Raw genomic sequence first — 19,473 nt, forward strand, 5'->3', positions numbered from 1 at the left:
AGAAAAAAAGAAAAAAAAAAAAAAACAAGAGAAAAGAAATGCCCCCAGGGATGTCCCTGTGTGTCTGAGCAGAGTAAGGGAGTAGCTTCCAAGTCGCGCGGTACTGCCCAACTAGAAAGGGCTCCCAAGCCAAGAAAAGAAAAAGAAAACAAACAAACAAATCAAAACAGAACGAATCAGGGCAAATAAACAAACAAATAAAAAAGACCTGGGGGTCCCACCAGCATGGCAGCACGGGCTGGGAAGTAGTTTCACAGTCAAGCGGTGTTTCGCAGCCCTTCAGGAAGAAGCAAAGATGGTACATGGAGCCAGGTATCTGACAGAAAGGCGGGGAAGGTGGTGGGAGGTAAGGAAGAACTCTAAAGAAGCAGAAAAAAGCAACACCAGCAGCCAACAAAAGGCACCCAGGGAGCCGGCCAGTGTGGGCAGGTGGAATCCAAGCGACACAGAGGTGAAGCTGGTGCTTCCCGGCCAAGAGACTGTGGCTGCAGGAAGCAGAGGATGCTAAGTGGGGGTGAAGAAGGGCGGGGGGTGGGAAAGCCTATATCGCTGGTTACTAGTTGTTCTGTCTCCTGCTGGAAGGTCTGTGAAGCTGCTTTCTCATACCCCCTGTTTGCTGATCTCCAATAGGAGTCCAAGATGGCGGATCCATGCTTCAGTAGCTGATAGGGGACCTCTGCATGTATCTTTCCTCGCTCTCTGTTCTCGGTCAGTTTCTTATTCCATTCGATCCTTGGCTGAGTTCTTTATCTCTTCATTTGATGCTTAGGGTTTCAGGATTGATGTGTGACTCTGTCTGACTTAGTTTTTCTGATCTTTGCTGCAGAGGGATGGCGTGGTGCTTCTGAGTATAGCGCCATGTTGCCCAGAAGTTGTCTAGCCTGTAACCTTTACGGAAAAAGATTGCCACATCTTTCTCTTGAGGAGCAGCTGGTGGGTTGAACCACCCACACCTCTGGGTTAGCAGCCAAGCACTTAACCACTGTACTATCCCAGCTCCTTCAGCCCCTAAAATAGCCCTTACAAAGTCTCAGCATTAAATGGAAGCTTACAGGTGCAAATTCAGCATCTCACTGACTTTTTAACATACACTTTAAAGAAGTTTGATGCTGCCACACAAACCAGAGACTTCATCAGCCGGAGGCCAGAAAAACTAGATAGTGCCTGGCTACCACCAATGACTGCCCTGAGAGGAAACACAACAGAGAGTCCCTGATGGAGCAGGAGAAAGGTGGGGTGCAGAACTCAAATTCTAGTAAAAAGATCAGACTTAATGGTCTGACTGAGACTGGAGGAACCCTGTAAAGCATGGCCCCTGGACTCTCTGTCAACCCAGAACTAAAACAATTCCCGAGGCCAACTCTTCAGACAAAGATTGGACTGGACTGTGGGACATAAAATGATACTTGTGAAGAGTGTGCTTCTTAGCTCAAGTAGATACATGAGATGGGCAGCTTCTGTCTGGAAGTGAGATGAGAAGGCAAAGAGGGTCAGGAGCTGTTTGAAAGGACATAGAAAATTAGGGGTGTAAAGGAGGAGTGTGCTGTCACGCTATAGGGAGAGCAATTAGGGTCACATAACAATGTATGTATAAATTTCTGTATGAGAAATCAACTTGAAATGTAACTTTCACCTAAATTACAACAATAAACAAAAACAAAAAAAGAAGTTTGATGATATCCTCTCTCAGGGAACAGCAGGTTAGAAGTAGATAACTAGGAAGAAGACACAACTGTCAGAAGCAGACATATCGACAGCAGTGTTAGGTGACAGCCAGCAGGGAAACAGAATGCGGTCCAGAAAAGAATAGGTTCAATGACATCCTCCATCTTGTGTTTTGTAAGTCAGGAAAGCAAATTCGTTTCAGAAATATCTATTATCCTGTTTGGAGTCCCAGGGTGGTGCAAACAGTTAACACACTCAGCTGCTAATCGAAAGGTTAGTGATTGAAGTCTATCCAGTGGCACCTCAGAAGTAAGACCTGGCTATCTACACCTAAAAATCAGCCATTGAAAACCCTATGGAGCACAGTTCAACTCTGATACACACGGAGTCCCCATGAGTCAGAATCGACTGGACCCAACCGGCGGTGGTGTTGGATTATCCCGTTTAAAATTCTCAAGGCCTCGGATGTTTCTCCTCTGGAGAGGAGGTGTGTACTCCTTCCCACGCGGACAGACAGCGCAGAGCCAAGGTCTACCACCAGGGGGCGGCCAGGCGCTGACTAGTGAAGTTTCAATGGCACGTCCACATTTTCTTCTCCAGTTTTATTTAAAAAAAACTGTCATCTCCCTTGTTTTTTAAACTGAGCAGATACTTTGGGGACTATGCTCTGGATAAAGGGGGATGTCCCAACTATCTGCTAAAACTCACGAGAAGCCGCCTCCGCAGAAACCATTACTCTCTAGCTTCTGCATATCGTAAAACAACCAAGCAAGAAGAAAACAAAAAGCCCAAACAACGTTGAGGGGAATCGACACCAATAAGCCCTGTCCTCAGCGCAGTCACGGTCACTTTCCTGGGCCCCAGGGACACCCCACAACCGCACAAGGCGGCGCCCGCGCTAGGAGCAGGGTCTGGGCAGGGCGCGGGAAGGAGGCCTTGGCCTCCGTGGTCTCGCCAGTCCCGCCCGTCGTCCTCGCGCCCGGAGACGGGGAGACCGGCGCCCGACCCACCTGGTGCGCCTGGAAGAGACGGCAGCTGCAGCACCGCAGTACCCGCGCGGGCTGAGGCGGCGCCATCGCGGCCTCCGAGCCCGCCGTGGCCGCGGCCCCGCCCCATCCTGCCCCTCCTACTGGCGTTCGGCCCCTCTAGCCTCCGGCGCACCCTCTGTGGTCGGCTGGGCACTTCCGGCTGCAGGATCAGCGCGGCTTTCTCCACAGCTGCTTAGTGGAGTGTGGTCGTGGGTTCGAGTTGGCCGGGGTTCGTGGTAGGGGTTTCGACTCACTCTGTGACCCCGGGCCAGTTCCTGTCTCTTTCTAAACCAGCGTTTTCTGTTGGGCTGGATAGGAAGATTGAAGTTGCAAGGAAGGCCTCCTCCTGCTGTCCCACCGTTCGTTCCCTCGGTTTCTCCTTCCAGTCGCTCAGGAAGATGGAGGGCCTCCCTGCCTTGGCCACGCCGCGGGACCCGGGGTTGGAATCGGCAAGACACCTGGGTGTCCTGGGTGGTCAGTTAGCCTTTGAGCTGGAGCCCAGAGAACCGACCATCCCAGGGAAATGCTGAGCTCACCCTACCCACGCTTCCCGGAGAGGGAGATGGAGAAGGGGGGAAGATGGAAAGGAACAGCCAATCCTTCCTGCAGCTGCACTCTGGAAGGTGGAGGAGAGAGGAATACTCACTCCTTCTGTCTCAAACGCCCGGGACCCTAAGGCCGCCCCAGCGGAGACATAAGGAGTTTGCGTGTGCCTGCCAGGAAAACACCACCAGCCTCACTAGCAAACAAACGCAGTCTACGTAAACCGTATTTTGCTGATCAAAGTACAAAGTTTTTTTTAAATAGTGACACCCACTTCTGGCAAGGATGTGATGAGAGAGGTAACCACCTTATAAGGTGTTGGTAGAGCCGTGAAATGGACAAAACATTCTGGAAAGCAATCTGGCGATTATCTCTTTTAAGAAAATGATCGGAATCACCCGTTTATTATTAATATTATCACAAATCTCTAATTAATAATAATTTAGTACTAGTTGAAAGGACCTGGCGATCTACTTCTTAAAAAATTGGCCAGTGAAAACCTTATGAATAGTAGCGAAACTTTGATATAGTGCTGGAAGATGAGCTCTTTAGGTTGGAAGGCACTCAAAATATAATTGGGGAAGAGCTGCCCAAAGTAGAGTAGACCTTAATGATGTAGATGGAGTCAAGCTTTAAGGATCTTCATGTGCTGAGGTGGCATGCCTCAAAATGAGAAGAAACAGCTGCAAACAACCATTAATAATCAGAACATGGAATGTATGAAGTATGAATCTCTGAAAATTGGAAATCATCAAAAATGAAATGGAATGCATAAAGATCTATATCCTAGGCATTAGTGAGCTGAAATGGACTGGTACTGGCCATTTTGATTTGGACAATCATATGGTCTAATATGCCGGGAATGACAAATTGAAGAGGAACAGCGTCACATTCATTGTCAAAAGGAGCATTTCAAGATGTAGCCCTGGTGACGTAGTGGTTAAGAGCTCTGCTACTAACCAAAAGGTCAGCAGTTCAAATCCACCAGCCGCTCCTTAGAAACCCTACGGGGTAGTTCTACTATATAGTATAGGGTCGCTATGAGTCGGAATCAACTTGACGGCATTGGGTTTGGTTTTTGGTTTTATCCTAAAGTACAGCACTGTCAGTGATAGGGTAATATCCATACACCTACAAGGAAGACCAGTTAATATGATTATTATTCAAATTTATGCACCAACCACTAAGGCCAAAGATGAAATTGAAGATTTTTACCAACTTCTACAATCTGAAATTGATCAAACATGCAATCAAAATGCAGTGATAATTACTGGTGATTGGAATGTGAAAGTTGGAAACGAAGAAGGATCAGTAGTTGGAACTTACGGCCTTCTTAATAGAAACGATACCGGAGATTGAATGATAGAATTTAGCAAGACCAACGACCTATTCATTGCAAATATCTTTTTTCAATAACATGAATGGCAACTATACACATGGACCTCAATGGATGGAATACCCAGGATTCAAATAAACTACATCTGTGGAAAGAGATGATGAAGAAGCCCAATATTATCAGTCAGAACAAGACCAGATGCCAACTTTGGAACAGACCATCAATTGTTCATATGCAAGTTCAAGTTGAAGCTGAAGAAAATTAAAACAAGTCCACGAGAGCCAAACTATGACCCTGAGTATATCCCACCTGAGTTTAGAGACGATCTCAAGAAGAGATTTGACCCACTGAACACTAATAACCAAAGACCAGACAAGTTGTGGGATGACATCAAGGGCATCATTCATGAAGAAAGCAAAAGGTCATTAAAAAGACAGGAAAAAAAATAACAAAATGGATATCAGAAGAGACTCAAACTTGCTCTTGAATGTAGAATAGCTAAAGTGAATGGAAGAAATGATGAAGTAAAGGAGCTGAACAGAAGATTTCAAAGGGTGGCTTGAGAAGACAAAGTATTATGATGAAATATGCAAAGACCTGCAGTTAGAAAACGAAAAGGGAAAAACACACTCGACATTTCTCAAGCTGAAAGAACAGAAGAAAAAATTCAAGCCTCAAGTGGCAACACTGGAGGATTCTACAGGGAAAATATTAAAGGATGCAGGAAGCATCAAAAGAAGGTGGAAGGAATACAGAGTCACTGTACCAAAAAGAATTGGTCAGTGTTCAACCATTTCAGGAGGCAGCATATGAGCAAGAACTGATGGTATTGAAGGAAGACATTGAAGCTGCACTGAAGACATTAGTGAAAAGTGAGGCTCCAGGAATTGACAGAATACTAATTGAGATGTTTCAACAAACGGATGCAACATGGGAGCACTCACTCATCTATGCAAATTTGGAAGACAGCTACCTGGCCAACAGGCTGGAAGAGATCCTTATTGTCCCCATTCCAAAGAAAAGTGATCCAACAGAATGTGGAAATTATCGAACAATATCATTAATACCACTCGCAAGTAAAATTTTATAGAAGATAATTAAAAAATGGTTGCAGCAGTACATAGACAGGGAACTTTGAGAAATTCAAGCTGGATTCAGAAGAGGACGTAGAATGAAGGATATCATTGCTCATGTCAGATGGATCTTGGCTGAAAGCAGAGAATACCAGAAAGATGTTTACCTGTGTTTTATTGACTGTGCAAAGGCATTCGACTGTGGTGCAATGAATTACTTAATATGGCCCTTCTACCATAGTCTTTGTGACTCACACACAGTGATTGAGTGGGACTATATAATAAGGTATATGGAACCCTAACAAAGGGATTGGTCAATTTTGCCATCCCCGTAGGTTTAAAATGAGCCCTCCCAGAGTGGGGAGGAGAGGATCTCATCACCACCAAGAAAGAAAAGCCAAGAGTGGACTGTGTCTTTTGGAACTGCTGAGAAGCTCCTGAAACCAGGAGACAGACAGGGCTGTAACACTGAAGATGGCTAGAAGTGGTGACAGAGAAACAGCAGCAGCAGAGGCCTATGGAGGGAGAAAGCTGAGCGCCTTCAGGCAGGAGGCTTGCTGGCTGAGTAAGGTGCTTCCTGACACTTGGTATAGCTAGGTTTGCCAACCCATGGAGGTAGAGCTGAGCACCTTCAGGCTGAGGCTTATAAGCAGAGTGGGGTGTCTCTGGGCACTTAGCAGCAGAGCTGAAAAAGCTTTGTAACACTTGCCCAAGCAGGGCAGAGGCTGGTCCAAGGGGTCACCAAGGGGCTGAGGAGCCAAGGGCTAGAAAGAAGCGTGCCTGCGGGCATGGATGAGAAGAGGCTATCCTGATCGAAGAACTGTATCCTGAGAGTTCCTGAACCTGAATTGTAACCTGTTACTTCTCTAATAAACCCCATAATCATGAGTATTGTCTGTGAGTTCTCTGTTTCCATTGCAATGAATTGTCAAACCCAGCAGAGAAGTAGAGAGTGCTGTGGGAGGGACAGATGGTGTCAGAATAGGTAAAGACTGCAGAGAGAGGAGGTATGTCTGACTTCCACATCATAGCAATCAGCCTTAGGCTGTTGATCTTGATTCTCCTTCCCCCTTGTGAAGTTAGAGGAGGTCAGACACCACTCCCACATCATTTTTACAATAACAAATTATGGATAACATTGCGAAGAATGAGAATTCCAGAACACTTGATTGTGCTCATGCGGAACCTGTACCTAGACCAAGACGCAGTCGTTTGAACAGAACAAGGGGATACTGCGTAGTTTGAAATCAGGAAAGGTGTGTGTCAGAGTTGTATCCTTTCACCATACTTAATTCAATCTGTATGCTGAGCAAATAATCCTAGAAGCTGGACTGTATGAAGAAGAATGGGGCATCAGGATTGGAGAAAGACTCATTAACAGCCTGCGATATGCAGATGACACAACCTTGCTTGCTGAAAGCGAAGAGGATTTGAAGCACTTACTGATAAAGATGAAAGACTACAGCCTTCAGTATGGATTACACCTCAACATAAAGAAACAAAAATTCTCACAACTGGACCAATAAGCAACATCATGATAAAGGGAGAAAAGATTGAAGTTGTCAATGATTTAATTTTACTTGGATCCACAATCAACGCCCATAGCAGCAGCAGTCAAGAAATCAAACGACACATTGCATTGGACAAATCTGCTGCAAAAGACCTCTTCAAGGTGTTAAAAAGCAACATTGTCACTTCGAGGACTAATGTGAGCCTGACCGAAGCCATGGTGTTTTCAATCACCTTATATGCATGCGGAAGCTGGACAATGAATAAGGAAGACAGAATAACTGATGCATTTGAATTATTATTGAATTATGGTGTTGGGAAAGAATATTGAATATACCATGGACTGCCGGAAGAACAAACGAATCTGTCTTGGAAGAAGTATAGCCAGAGTACTCCTTAGAAGCGAAGATGGCGAGACTTCGTCTTACATACTTTGGACATGTTATCAGGAGGGACCAGTCCCTGGAGAAGGACATCATGCTTAATAAAGTAGAGGGTCAGTGAAAAAGAGAAAGACCCTTAAAGAGATGGACTGATACAATGGCTGCAACTATGGGCTCAAACACAGCAACAACTGTGAGGATGGAGCAGGACTGGATAGTGTTTCATTCTGTTGTACATAGGGTCTATGAGTCGGAACTGACTTGACAGCATTTAACAACAACTAGTTTACTGCGGAGAAAATGGAAGTAAATGTTCTACAGGATGGTTGCTTACGATAAATCATACCATTGTGCAGTCATTACAGAGTTTGAAATGAAAACGCTAGCACGTGTGCTGTTGGGAAGCAAGGAGGTAAGAAAAATATACATAATCTCTATGTTAAACTGGCCATTATTTATTTCCAGGTTGGGGTAGGGGTAGGGTTATAGATAATTTGATTATTTTATTTTCCAAATTTGCACAATAAGCATATATCAGGAAGAAAAAAAACCAAATTAGTTAGAAAAATTATGTTTGAGAGGCTGAATATACAAAGGGACAATGACCAGACCATATATGACAACAGAACTCTGGCCTATAGCCTCTACAGCAACCAGCTAATAATGGCCAAGTCTTGGTCGGGACTGCCAGCCTCCTGGTTCTTCACATCACTCTCCGCACTTGACCAAACCAGAGACAGCCAAATAAACTCCCCAAACTAATCACATAAGACATCCCCTTTCTAAGCCCAACTCCAGTCTCCCCTTGCCAACAACCTCCAGTAAAGATACCTGAAGCCTCCCCCTTTTATTTTATTGTAAAGCTCTCCCACTCCTCTGCCTGCCTTTAAGCCTCTCAAATGCCAGTGATAGTGACTGACTCCCTTGCAATAGCAAGCTTTGAATAACTAGCCTTTGTTCTCATTTGGATGGTCTTCACTTATTTTCACAATTCTGACTCTTAGTGACCCTACAGGGCACAGTAGAACTGCCCCATAGGGTTTCCAAGGCTGTAAATCTTTTCCCCATTTTTTTTTTTTTTATTGTTGTAGTTTAAGTGGAAAGTTTACAATTCAAGTTAGTCTCTCATACAAAAATTTATACATCCATTGTTATGTGAACCTAATTGCTCTCCCTATACCGTGACAGCACACCCCTCCTTTCCACCTCGGATTTCCCGTGTCTATTCAACCAGCTCCTAACCCTCTCTGCCTTCTCATCTCACCTCCACACAGTAGCTGCCATTTAGTCTCACGTATCTACTTGAGCTAAGAAGCACACTCTTCACTGTCCCACAGTCCAGTCCAATCTTTATCTGAACAGTTGGCGTCAGGAACTGTTTTACTTCTGCGTTGACAGAGTCCGGGGGCCATGCCTTCTGGGGTTCCTCCAGTCTCAGTCAGATCATTAAGTCTGGTCTTTTTATTAGAATTTGAGTTCTGCACCCCACCCTTCCCCCGCTCCATCAGGGACTCTCTGTTGTGTTTCCTGTCAGGGTGGTCACTGGTGGTAGCCAGGCACCATCTAGTTCTTCTGGTCTCAGGCTGATCAAGTCTCTGGTCTATGTGGCCCTTTCTGTCTCTTGGGCTAATACTTTGTGTCTTTGGTGTTCTTCATTCTCCTTTACTCCAAGTGGTTAGGACCAATTAATGCATCTTAGATGGCCGCTTGCTAGCCAAGGCTATGAATCTCTCCCATGGAGCAACTGGTGGGTTCCAACTGCTGACCTTTCCGTTAGCAGCTGAGCGCTTAATCACTGTGCTGCCAGGGCTCATTTATTTTCACGTTTGAGTTATTATAGTGGCTGAGAGCAGAACACATCTGCAAAGAGTGTTAAAAAAAAAAAAAAACACACCAAAATACTGAGTAGTAGTTTTAAGTACTAGGAAAAATAGTTTTTCTATTTAATCCACCTTTCTGCCATAAACATGCAATCCTTTATAATTCATATACAGATTTTTTTTCTTGGAAATCATACGAATTATTTGATGAATGATTTTTGGTACAGTTTATATCACTTGGTAAGCAGTTTAAAAATATAATATTCACACTTAAACAGAATAAAAAGAATATATTTAAAATGTTTAATTGCATTATCCATATATTATTTAGTGTTCTGGTTGTTAAATATTTTTAACATCTCAGAACGATTAATAGATGAAAGTACTACTGCACATTTTTTTTGTTCTTTTATTATGTGGAAAGGCTAGGATCCTTTCATATTCTCGTTTAATTCCTTTAATGTATTCCCAAGTTTATACTTCTGCATGGTATTTAAAGCATTTATCCAAACTCCAAGTTATCTCAAATCTTTTTAATTGATTTAGTCAACTTAAGATTTTAAAATGCCACATGTGTGGGCTTCTTATGTGTCTCTTAATTGCATTATGGCCTAAGAACATAGCCTTTTTGGTGCAAGTCCTTTGAAATTTATTGAAATTACTTTAAGGCAAAGCATGTGGTCAGTATGTAAAAATACTGGAGAGGAAATTACACTGTCCAATTTATTATTCATTTTTTAAGGAATGAGAAGAGTTGTTGGTTCAGTTTCCTTGATGTTGTTTTGCTGCATTTATTGAAGATGTGACATAACAGTTGTGAACAAAGTAAAATCATGTACAGCATTTGCTGCTTGAAAAACCAGCCTTAAGGTCTAGAGTCAGAAAGTAGATTAGTTGTTGCCTGGGGCAGGGGATGGAATTGACTGCAAATGGGCAGGAGTGGTCTTTCTGGGATGATAGAAAAATTGCAAAACCAAACCCATTACCTTTGAGCTGATTCCGACTCATAGCGACCCTCCAGGACAGAGCAGAACTGCCTCATAGGGGTACCAAGGCTGTAAATCTTTATGGAAGCAGACTGCCACATCTTTCTTCTGTGGAGCAGCTGGTGGGTTTGAAATGCTGACGTTTTTAGTTAGCAGCCGAGCTCTTTAACCCATGAGCCACCAGGGCTCCTTGGGATGACAGAAATGTTCTAAAATTGGATTGTAGTGATGGCTGCACATCTCTGTAAATTTACCAAAAATCACTGAATTCTACATTAAAAACAAGTGGATTTTATGGTATATAAATTATCCTCAATAAAGCTGATGAATTAAAAACAAATGGCCACAGAGATACTTCTTTTAGCAGAGACAAGAGTGGCCCCGTGTCCTGTTGCAGGTGAGGGGCCCTCCCGGCTCTGCCCCCTGATGCAGACTGGGAGGCCCCCACTGGTCACCTGTGACCCCAGAGATGGCTTCTGCAGCCCAGGTGGACCAGCCTCTCCCTGCACTTAGCCCTGTGGAGGGATCACTTGGGTGGTTCCCATCACACAGGTCAGCCCCTTCCAGTCCCCTATCCTCTGGGGCAGGGGAGTAACTTTCGCTGAGCCTCCTGAATTGCCCAGGGAGAGGCGAGGCCTACGCAGTGCAGAGGGGATTTATTTAGGCACTGTACACAGTGTGGTGTTTCTTTCTTTCAGGGGTTTATTAAGGCATTGAGCACAGTGTTATTTTTAGCCACGTGAAATGAATACAAGGAAATCTCTCCGGATCGGAGGGATGTGCTTTTGAAATTAATGGTGAGGATGAGCTGAAACAGCATTTAAAGTAACACCTGAATGATGCACCCACACTGCTCCCATTTCTGCCTCATGTCCCTCAGTCCTCTCTTGGCCCTGACAGGGACTCAAGCTCAGGGGATCCTTGAGAGCACCTTGAGGGTTTTGCCTCATTGGGTGCCCAACAAGCACATGACCCCCCTACCTGGTGCCAAATGGCAGCCAAGGACCCTGGATCACACAGCTGCGGGCGTGTCCTATGAACAGAGAAGACCAGCGTGGTCTGGCCACAGTGCACCCACGCTCAGTTGTGGAGGGTGCAGGGTGCAGAGGGCATTAGGCAAGTGGAGGCAGATCTGAGAACCTCTGAGACTACACAGGGTGTGGCCCAGGCTCAGGTGGGTTCCTGCTGCACAGAGAGGAAGCTGGGGTAGGGAGGACCTCTTCTGTGCCTCAGAGACAGCTGCCTGCCTCCAGGAGCCCAGGAGACCCAGGCCTGGAGAATCCATCTAAGGCAACTGGGCCTGTACCAGCCTTCTTTCCATTTACAACTCTTGCCTCTCTTGGGGAGGCCTGTAAGGGGTGCATCTTTAAGTAAAGAACAGAAAGCGGGGAGGAGAAGGAGGGAAGTAGGAAACGAGAGGCCAGTCCCCACTTCCACAGCCTTATCCGAGCCATTCTGACACAGAGCTCAGCCGGAAACCCCAGACTGCTCATGGTCACTGGACGTGCTAAACTGCCTTTCCACCTTCTTTTGGTCCTTGATCTTGAGCCCAATGTCCACCCTCTTCTCAAAGAAGTTCACCAGCACAGACTCTGTCAGGATGGAGGCCAGGATCTGCTCAAAGGAAATGCACCAGTCAGCATCAACAGTGCCCTCGCAGTGGGCAGCGGCGACGTGGCTGCTGACCTCCCCGCCCACCAGCACCGTGTCATCCGTGAGGTCTTCACACTGCAGCGAGCCTGTGCTGACCACCGAATAGGAGGACATGGACATGTCGTCTTTGGTTTCATCATCGGACAGAAGCTGGGAGGGTGAGCCTTGCCCCTCACCGCTGCCCCCTTCGCCCACCACCTGGCTCTCCTGTGGTGCCTTCCCAAGGTGGGTGTCTCCACTGGCTTTGGCCTGGAGGTCCCCTGCAGCTGACAGCTGAGGTTCCCAGGCTGTGTCCTGATGGAGCTCTGGCACTGGGGATTCCACCTCCACAGTGGCTGCAGTGGCTCTGTCATGGTCTCCACTGCAGGCAATGTCCCTGGACTTCCTGCCTGCCCGGACTGAAAACTTCTTACCGACCTCACCAATGCGGAGAAGAAGGCTGGCCACGGTGGCGATGGCATGGTACAAGTCCTGCTCCATGGGGTCTTCGCTGAACATGTTGTAAAGTGTTTTGCACAGCTCAATAAACTGTTCCTTTTTAGGAGAAAAACAGAAAGAGAACAGGGAGATGGTAAATAATGGGGCAGGCAGCACTCATATCAGCCGGACTGATGATGCTGCCATTCTAACTAGTGTTGTCTTGTTATTCATCTCCACAAACCTGTGCCTTATCATTCCCATTCCACAGGTTAGGAAACTGAGGCTCAGAGTGGGAAAGTAACTTGACCAATGTCACACAGCCCTTAAAAGGACTTTCTTAAAAGGGAAAACAAGTTTTGATGAGGATGTGGGGAAACTGAAACTCATTCATTGTTGATGGGACTGTAAAATGGTACAGCTGCTGTGTGGCAGTTCCTCAGAAAGTTAAACACAGAATTACCATAAACCAAACCAAACCCAAACCCACTGCCATTCAGTCGTTTCCAACTCAGCGATGCTATAGGACAGAGTAGAACTGCCTCACAGGGTTTCCAAGGCTGTAATCTTTATGGAAGCAGACTGTCACATCTCTCTCCCTTAGAATGGCTGGTGGGTTCGAACTGCTGACCTTTTGGTTAGCAGCTGATAGCTTTAACCACTGCACCATCATATGACTCAGCAATTCCACTCCTAGGTATATACCCAAGAGACATGAAAGCCGGAATGCAAACTGTCAAGGATTGAATTGTGTACCCCCAAAATATCTGTCAACTTGGCTAGGTAATGATTCCCAGTATTGTATGACTGTGTACCATTTTGTAATCTGATGTGATTTCCTTATGTGTTGTAAACTCTATCACTATGATGTAATAAGATGGATCAGCGGCAGTTATACTGATGAAGTCTACAAGATTAGATAGTGTCTTAAGCCAGTCTCTTCTGAGATATAAAAGACAGAAGCGAGGAGAGACATGGGAACATCACAGCACCAAGAAGGCAGCCCCAGGAGCCGACTGTGTTCTTTGGACCTGAGGTTCCTGCACTGAGATGCTCCCAGACCAAGGGAAGACTGATAACAAGGACCTTCCTCCAGAGCCGACAGAGAAGAGAAAGCCTTCCCCTGGAGCTGACACCCTGAATTTGGACTTGTAGCCTACCGGACTGTGAGAGAATAAATTTCTCTTTGTTAAGCCATCCACTTGTGGTAATTTCTGTTATAGCAGCACTAGATGACTAAGACACAGATACTTGTACACCAATGTTCACTGCAGCATTATTCACAGTAGCCAAAAGGTGGAAACAACCTAAGTGTCTATCAACAGATGAATGGATAAAGAAAATGTGGTATTATTCAGCTAAAAAGAAAAATGAAGCTCTGATACACGGTATGACATGGATGAACCTTGAAAACATTATGCTGAATAAAATAAGTGAGACACAAAAGGACAAATACTGTATGATCTCACTTACATAAGGTATCTAGAATAGGCAAGTGTATATACAGGCCAAAGTTTATTAATGGTTACCAGGGCATGTGGGAGGGGAAATGGAAAGTTATTGTGTAAGAGGCACTGAATTTCTACTAAAGATAATGGAAAAATTTGGAAACAGATAGTCGTGATAGTTGTACAACATGGTGAAATAATTAGTGTCACTGAGTTGTACATATGTAAATGGTTGAAGAGGCAAATGTTTTGTTATACTATATACTTTACCACAGTAAAAACAACAAAAAAAGGACTTTCTTTTCCAGCTGCCTCTCTTTCTGCAAGTAGAGATGAGGTCTGATTTGGGGCCTCTCCCTCTTTCCTAAGTCAGCAGAGAAAGATCTATTCCTATTGTGACTTTCTAGAAGCAGTTGCCACAAGGCCTTCTTCAATGTGTTTTGGAATCACCTCCGGCTTTTTACATTTTTAATCAGAAGCAACTTCAGCTTTGCCCTTCAAGGAGGTTCTCTAGGGGGCCATGAAAGCAACCTGGGCCACTGGGGTGAAGGGTGGAGAGGCCAGGGTTGGCGCCTCAACCTCACACTCGGTATGGAGCCTCCCTTTACGGGGCATCCCGTTCTTCAGGCCTGCAGGTAGGGGTGTGCTCAGGCTGCAGGGTCCTCCTCAGCAAAAGCCAGCATGGGGCCTGGCCCGCGGCCATGGTTAGATGTTTGGGGTCTGAATCCAGGGTCTCACTTCCTGGTGGTGAAACCCTGGGTAGACACAGATCCCCCAGTCTGGGACCAGCAAGTGGGCAGCAGCCCTCCTCAGTCGTGCAGGGTAGGGGGCCTCACGCGCAGAAGCTTGGGCAAGGCCTGGGAGGTCTTGGAAACTAACCTTTCCCTGTGTTTCTCTAGTTTATGGATATGGATTAAATCTAAGTACATGGTAACCATGGAAATACCACCTGTACCATGCCCTGAAGCCTTAGTCATTGTCTTTCTCAAGTCACCGCTGACCACCATTCTGCACTGAGGGCTCTGGGTGTCGAGAAGAGAGTCCCACCCTACAGGAGGTTGCTGGGAGTGTGGGGGTTGAGGTGAGGAGGGTGTTTCAGGTTCCAGTCTTGGTTGGAACTCTCCAGAAATGTCTGTTGTGGGCTCTGACTGAGCCTACCTGGTTCATCTTGGGAAGATCCTTGATAGTCTCCTTCTGAGCCTCCTTCTCCTGGGCCCACATTCGGAGGTAGTGTCGATAGTCCTGAGGGCTGGTCCCCTTCTCCTCTGCACAGTGAGAAAAAAAGAGATTAATCTCCATCTGTAAAAGGAGATACAAGGGGCTGGGGGCTGGCAGCAGGAGTTGGGCTTGGCTCTTCTCAGGCATGGAGTGACCCAGGCCCTGTTATGAAACACCTCCACATTTGGGGAGATGGCGATGGGAAAAAAACACCCAGAACACCCTTGGGGCTCCCCTGAGTTTTGCTGAAGTTGGTCTGACCTAAGCTGATGAAGATGGCCCAGACTTCCCTCCCCAAGGTGGTGACAAAACCACTCAGAAGGCTGGTGGGGGCACAGCATGGGAGGGACGATGCTGGCTGAGCTAGAGGGTCCTGGCAGAAAGCAGGTGGTAGTTGGGGGTATCCCAGCCACCACAGTTACAGCCCAGGGCTGACGGGAGAACTGCGCCTGTGTGGGCAGCTGCTGAGCTGGGCCAGTCACATCCCAGCATCAGACCCACTCCATGAGGGAGAGGGACGGGCCAGAGGCCAGGTGTGCCATCTCCCCTGGGCAGGGGAAGCTCCGTGTCCCCAACAGCACCAGCTGGAGCGTGGCCTGTACCTCCTCTTTTTTCTCGGACATCCTCATTGTCAGCTCCCTCTTGCTCTTCTTGTGGGAGTGCTTCTGGACCACCAGAAAAATAAAAAGAACACAGAGAACGTTCTTATGTCCTGACTCCTTGAGACGGCTGGTCTGTGGTTCTCCTGCAGAGCCAGGCTCGGGTGTGGGCCCTTGTGTGAGGCCCACCCCAATAAGCACCAGCAGCAAGGGTTTGGCCATTTCTTTTTTTTGTTGTTGTTGATAATATACACAGCAAAACACACACCAATTCAACAATTTTTACATGTACCATTCAGTGACACTGATTACATTCTTTGAGTTGTGCAACCATTCTCCCCCTCCTTTTCTGAGTTGTTCCTCCCCGATTAACATAAACTCACTGCCCCCTAAGGTTCCTATCTAATCTTTCGAGTTGCTGTTGTCAATTCGATCCCATACAGATCATTCTTAAAAGAGCATAATGCTCAAGACAAACCCTGTTTATTAGTTAAGCTAGACTATTGCTTGGTTTTAAGAAGACTTCAGGGGATATTTTTGGTTTAAGATTTAAATATTATCCCAGGGCAATAGTTTCAGGGGTCCATCTAGCCTCCGTGGCTCCAGAAAAGTCTGGTGTCTACCACTTCTTCATCTGATTACATTAAAAGAAGCCACTGAGCCCTCACTTCCTCTTCTTCAGAGGAAGACAAGTCTCACCACAGTTTTTTCTTTTTTGCCCTCCTACTGTGTCTTAATCTGGAAGCTCCATGGAAACCTGTCCACCATCAGTGACCCTGCTGGTATTTGAAATGCTGGCCACGCTGCTTTTTAAATGAATGCTGATGCATATTATGGACAAAAACTCCAAGAACCAATGATTTCTGTAGTTTCTGCTAGAAAAAGGCAAAAATCAGAGAAATCCTAGTTACCAATTTGACCTGCGACTGCCACATCAGCTTGAGGCAATGGGGGGAGGGGGTCTGAGGACAGGGCTCTGTGCCACTGTCCCCAGCCTCTCCTAGGAGTGCCGGGGACAATCCTTAAGCATCCCCGACTTGCCCAGTTTCTGAGTACAACAGTAGAAGGTGCACCTCCTTCTTTGGTTTTGTATACTTGAAATCAAGGTCCTCAAACTTAATATTCAAATTCAAGTAAGCTTTTGGCACTATCCACTGGGTTATCTTAACACATGCTATTTTCATTTTCCCCATTGGAACAGTTCCTCATGAAATTACAGGGCACAGATACAACCCATTTTGGAGGTGCATTACAAACCACCAGTTCATTCGCCAAAACCCCAGGGCCCAGAATGCCCCCTCCCTGGATCAGATGCTCCCAACGACTTTTCATAGTAGCACAGGGTTGTGTCCTAATAGGCATTCAAGGCATGTATTTTTCCTTTAACGAAAAGATGATGTGGAACATTAAAAAGTTTTCCAAGGCAAGCATCTACCAAACACCCCGCTCCAGCATCCATATGTGGAACTCCATCTGTTGTTTCACACTGCTGCAATCACAGCATTTTGGATTTTTTTTCTAGGAACATGGCATCAACATAAGTTGTGCATGTGGCCGAGAGCTGATGCCCTCACACCTGAGCCACACCCCATCGTGCTGTTCTCGTTCACTAACCGCCCCCACCAGACACCGAGGACAGAGGGGCAGCCTGGTTCCCGGTCCTTCTCATGGTGAAGTCCTGGAGGGCCTGTTGACCACGTGGAGGGTGGCAGGAGGCTAAGCCAGAGGCTCTGGGGAAGCCCAGTGCCAGGGAACACCTGGCTGCCCCCAGGACTGACCTTGCGCCTCCCAGGGCAGGAAAAGATCCGGATCTGAGGCCAGAGGAGAGGCTGGAGGGGACAGCAGAGAAGAGGGTGTGGGGAGGGTGGGCCAAGGTCCAGGGAGGCAGAGACACAGAGAGACAGGAGTGAGAACACAGAGGGACTGGCCGCCTCAGGGAGAGTGGGGTGCCTCAGAAGAGAGGCTTCAGGGAGTTGGGGTACCCCCAGGTGAGGCCACCTCAGGAAGAGTGGTACATCCCAGGAGAGAGGCTTCAGGGAGGGTGGGGGTGGCCCCAGAGAGAGGCCTCAGGGAGTGGAGGTGCCTGGTAGAGAGGCCTCAGGGAAAGTGGGATGCCCCAGGAGAGAGGCCTCAGAGAGGGTGGGACACCCTGGGAGAGAGGTCTTAGAGAGAATGGGGGCACCCTGGGAGAGATGTCACCTCAGGGAGAGTGGGGACACCCCAGGAGAGAGGCCTCAGGGAGAGTGGGGCACCCTGGGAGAGAGGCTGCCTCAGGGAGAGTGGGGGTGCCCCAGGAGAGAGGCCTCAGGGAGAGTGGGGCACCCCAGGAGAGAGGCCTCAGGGAGAGCAGGGGTGCCCCAGGAGAGAGGCCTCAGGGAAAGTGGGGCACCCTGGGAGACAGGTCTTAGGGAAAGTGGGGGCACCCTGGGAAAGAGGCCTCAGGGAGAGTGGGGTGCCCTGGGAGAGAGGCCTCAGAAAGAGTGGGGCACCCCGGGAGAGAGGTCTTAGGGAAAGTGGGGGCACCCTGGAAGAGAGGCCTCAGGGAGAGTGGGGCACCCTGGGAGAGAGGCATCAGGGATAGTGGGGGCACCCTGGGAGAGAGGCCACCTCAGGGAAAGTGGGGGTGCCCTGGGAGAGAGGCCTCAGGGAGAGTGGGGCACTCTGGGATAGAGGCCTTAGGGAGAATGAGGGCGCCCCAGGAGAGAGGCCTTAGGGAGAGTGAGGGTGCTCCAGGAGAGAGGGAGGCCGCAGGGAGAATGAGGGCACCCCAGGAGAAAGGTCTCAGGGTGAGTGGGGCACTCTGGGAAAGAGGCCTTAGGGAGAGTGAGGGCGCCCCAGGAGAGAGGCCTTAGGGAGAGTGAGGACGCCCCAGGAGAGAGGCCTTAGGGAGAGTGAGGGCACCCCAGGAGAGAGGCCGCAAGGAGACTGAGGGTTCCCCAGGAGAAAGGCCTCAGAGAGAGTGGGGCACCACAGAAGAGGCCTCAGGGAGAGTGCCGTGGCTAAGAGGCGGCTTCCTCTTGCCTTCAGGGCAGGGCCCAGGCCTGTAGCCCCTCCCCGGCCAGGGTCCATCTCTGAGGGCCAGGAGGAGACATGCAGCCCATGGTGTGAGGTGGGAGAGCTGGCTCACCTTCTGAGGAGCTGTCCTCTGTGAAATAGCGGGCAGCCTCCAGGGCTGACTCGGCCTCCTCTGGGCTCAAAGCTGTGCTCAGAGAGGAAGGAAAAGTGAGGGCGGGAGAACACAAGGGGGCTCTCGACGCTAAGCACACATTCTAAGTGAGCATGCCTCGCGAGTCCTGCCCCTACGGTCAGCCCCGTGACTTAGGGCCCAGTTATCACAGCACGTAGCAACGAGCTCACGGCAAGAGCTGATCTTTAGTTACGTGTTACTTTTTCACTTTTACATTGTGTTTGAAGCAGTTGGTGTGAAGTGTGGGCAGTGAAGCTCGTCCCCCCTGCTGGATGGCGATCTGGTTCCTCACGTCCTCCTGGGCGCTTTCTATTCCTACAGACCCATTCGCAGACCTCAGCTGTGCCCAATGTGCTCTTGTCACGTTACACATCTTGGTGACCCCTCCGTGTCAGTACATACGGCTGGCCTCCCCGCTGTATTAGCTGCTAATGGTTAGGGCACTGCACGGGGGTGCTGACCCACACAGTCCTGAGAGTGGGGCTTCTGCCCCCATGGAACAAAGGGGGGCATCAGGAGAGGTTTCATCACACCTGGGTCGTAGGGGAGGGTATGTGTGCATGTAATCGAGCTGTGGTCATCTGAGCCAACATCCTTGAGCCCTGCAG

At 47.9% G+C, this 19,473-nt stretch overlaps 2 protein-coding genes across 6 annotated transcripts in view; both read right to left on the minus strand.

Moving 5' to 3' along the window:
- The window catches only part of MRNIP (MRN complex interacting protein), a 22,446-nt gene extending 19,705 nt beyond the window's left edge, over nucleotides 1-2,741 (minus strand). Inside the window, exon 1 of the mRNA XM_004387184.2 lies at nucleotides 2,676-2,741. Coding sequence (XP_004387241.1) covers nucleotides 2,676-2,741 — 66 coding nt within the window. The remainder of the gene's footprint in view (nucleotides 1-2,675) is intronic.
- Nucleotides 2,742-10,448: 7,707 nt separating this feature from the next.
- The window catches only part of TBC1D9B (TBC1 domain family member 9B), a 48,921-nt gene continuing 39,896 nt past the window's right edge, over nucleotides 10,449-19,473 (minus strand). The window contains exons 17-21 of one of the 5 annotated variants that reach the window (XM_004387159.2): nucleotides 18,806-18,877; nucleotides 17,457-17,507; nucleotides 15,682-15,744; nucleotides 15,020-15,126; nucleotides 10,449-12,530 (exon numbers count right to left, since the gene is read on the minus strand). In XM_004387159.2, coding sequence (XP_004387216.1) covers nucleotides 11,811-12,530; nucleotides 15,020-15,126; nucleotides 15,682-15,744; nucleotides 17,457-17,507; nucleotides 18,806-18,877 — 1,013 coding nt within the window. In that variant the 3' untranslated portion in view covers nucleotides 10,449-11,810. The remainder of the gene's footprint in view (nucleotides 12,531-15,019; nucleotides 15,127-15,681; nucleotides 15,745-17,456; nucleotides 17,508-18,805; nucleotides 18,878-19,473) is intronic. The other 4 variants (XM_023741453.1, XM_023741452.1, XM_004387160.2 and 1 more) reach the window with 4 other exon arrangements.

This window comes from Trichechus manatus, unplaced genomic scaffold (assembly GCF_000243295.1).
Source record: "Trichechus manatus latirostris isolate Lorelei unplaced genomic scaffold, TriManLat1.0 scaffold00181, whole genome shotgun sequence".
In the NCBI taxonomy this organism is placed as follows: domain Eukaryota; kingdom Metazoa; phylum Chordata; class Mammalia; order Sirenia; family Trichechidae; genus Trichechus; species Trichechus manatus.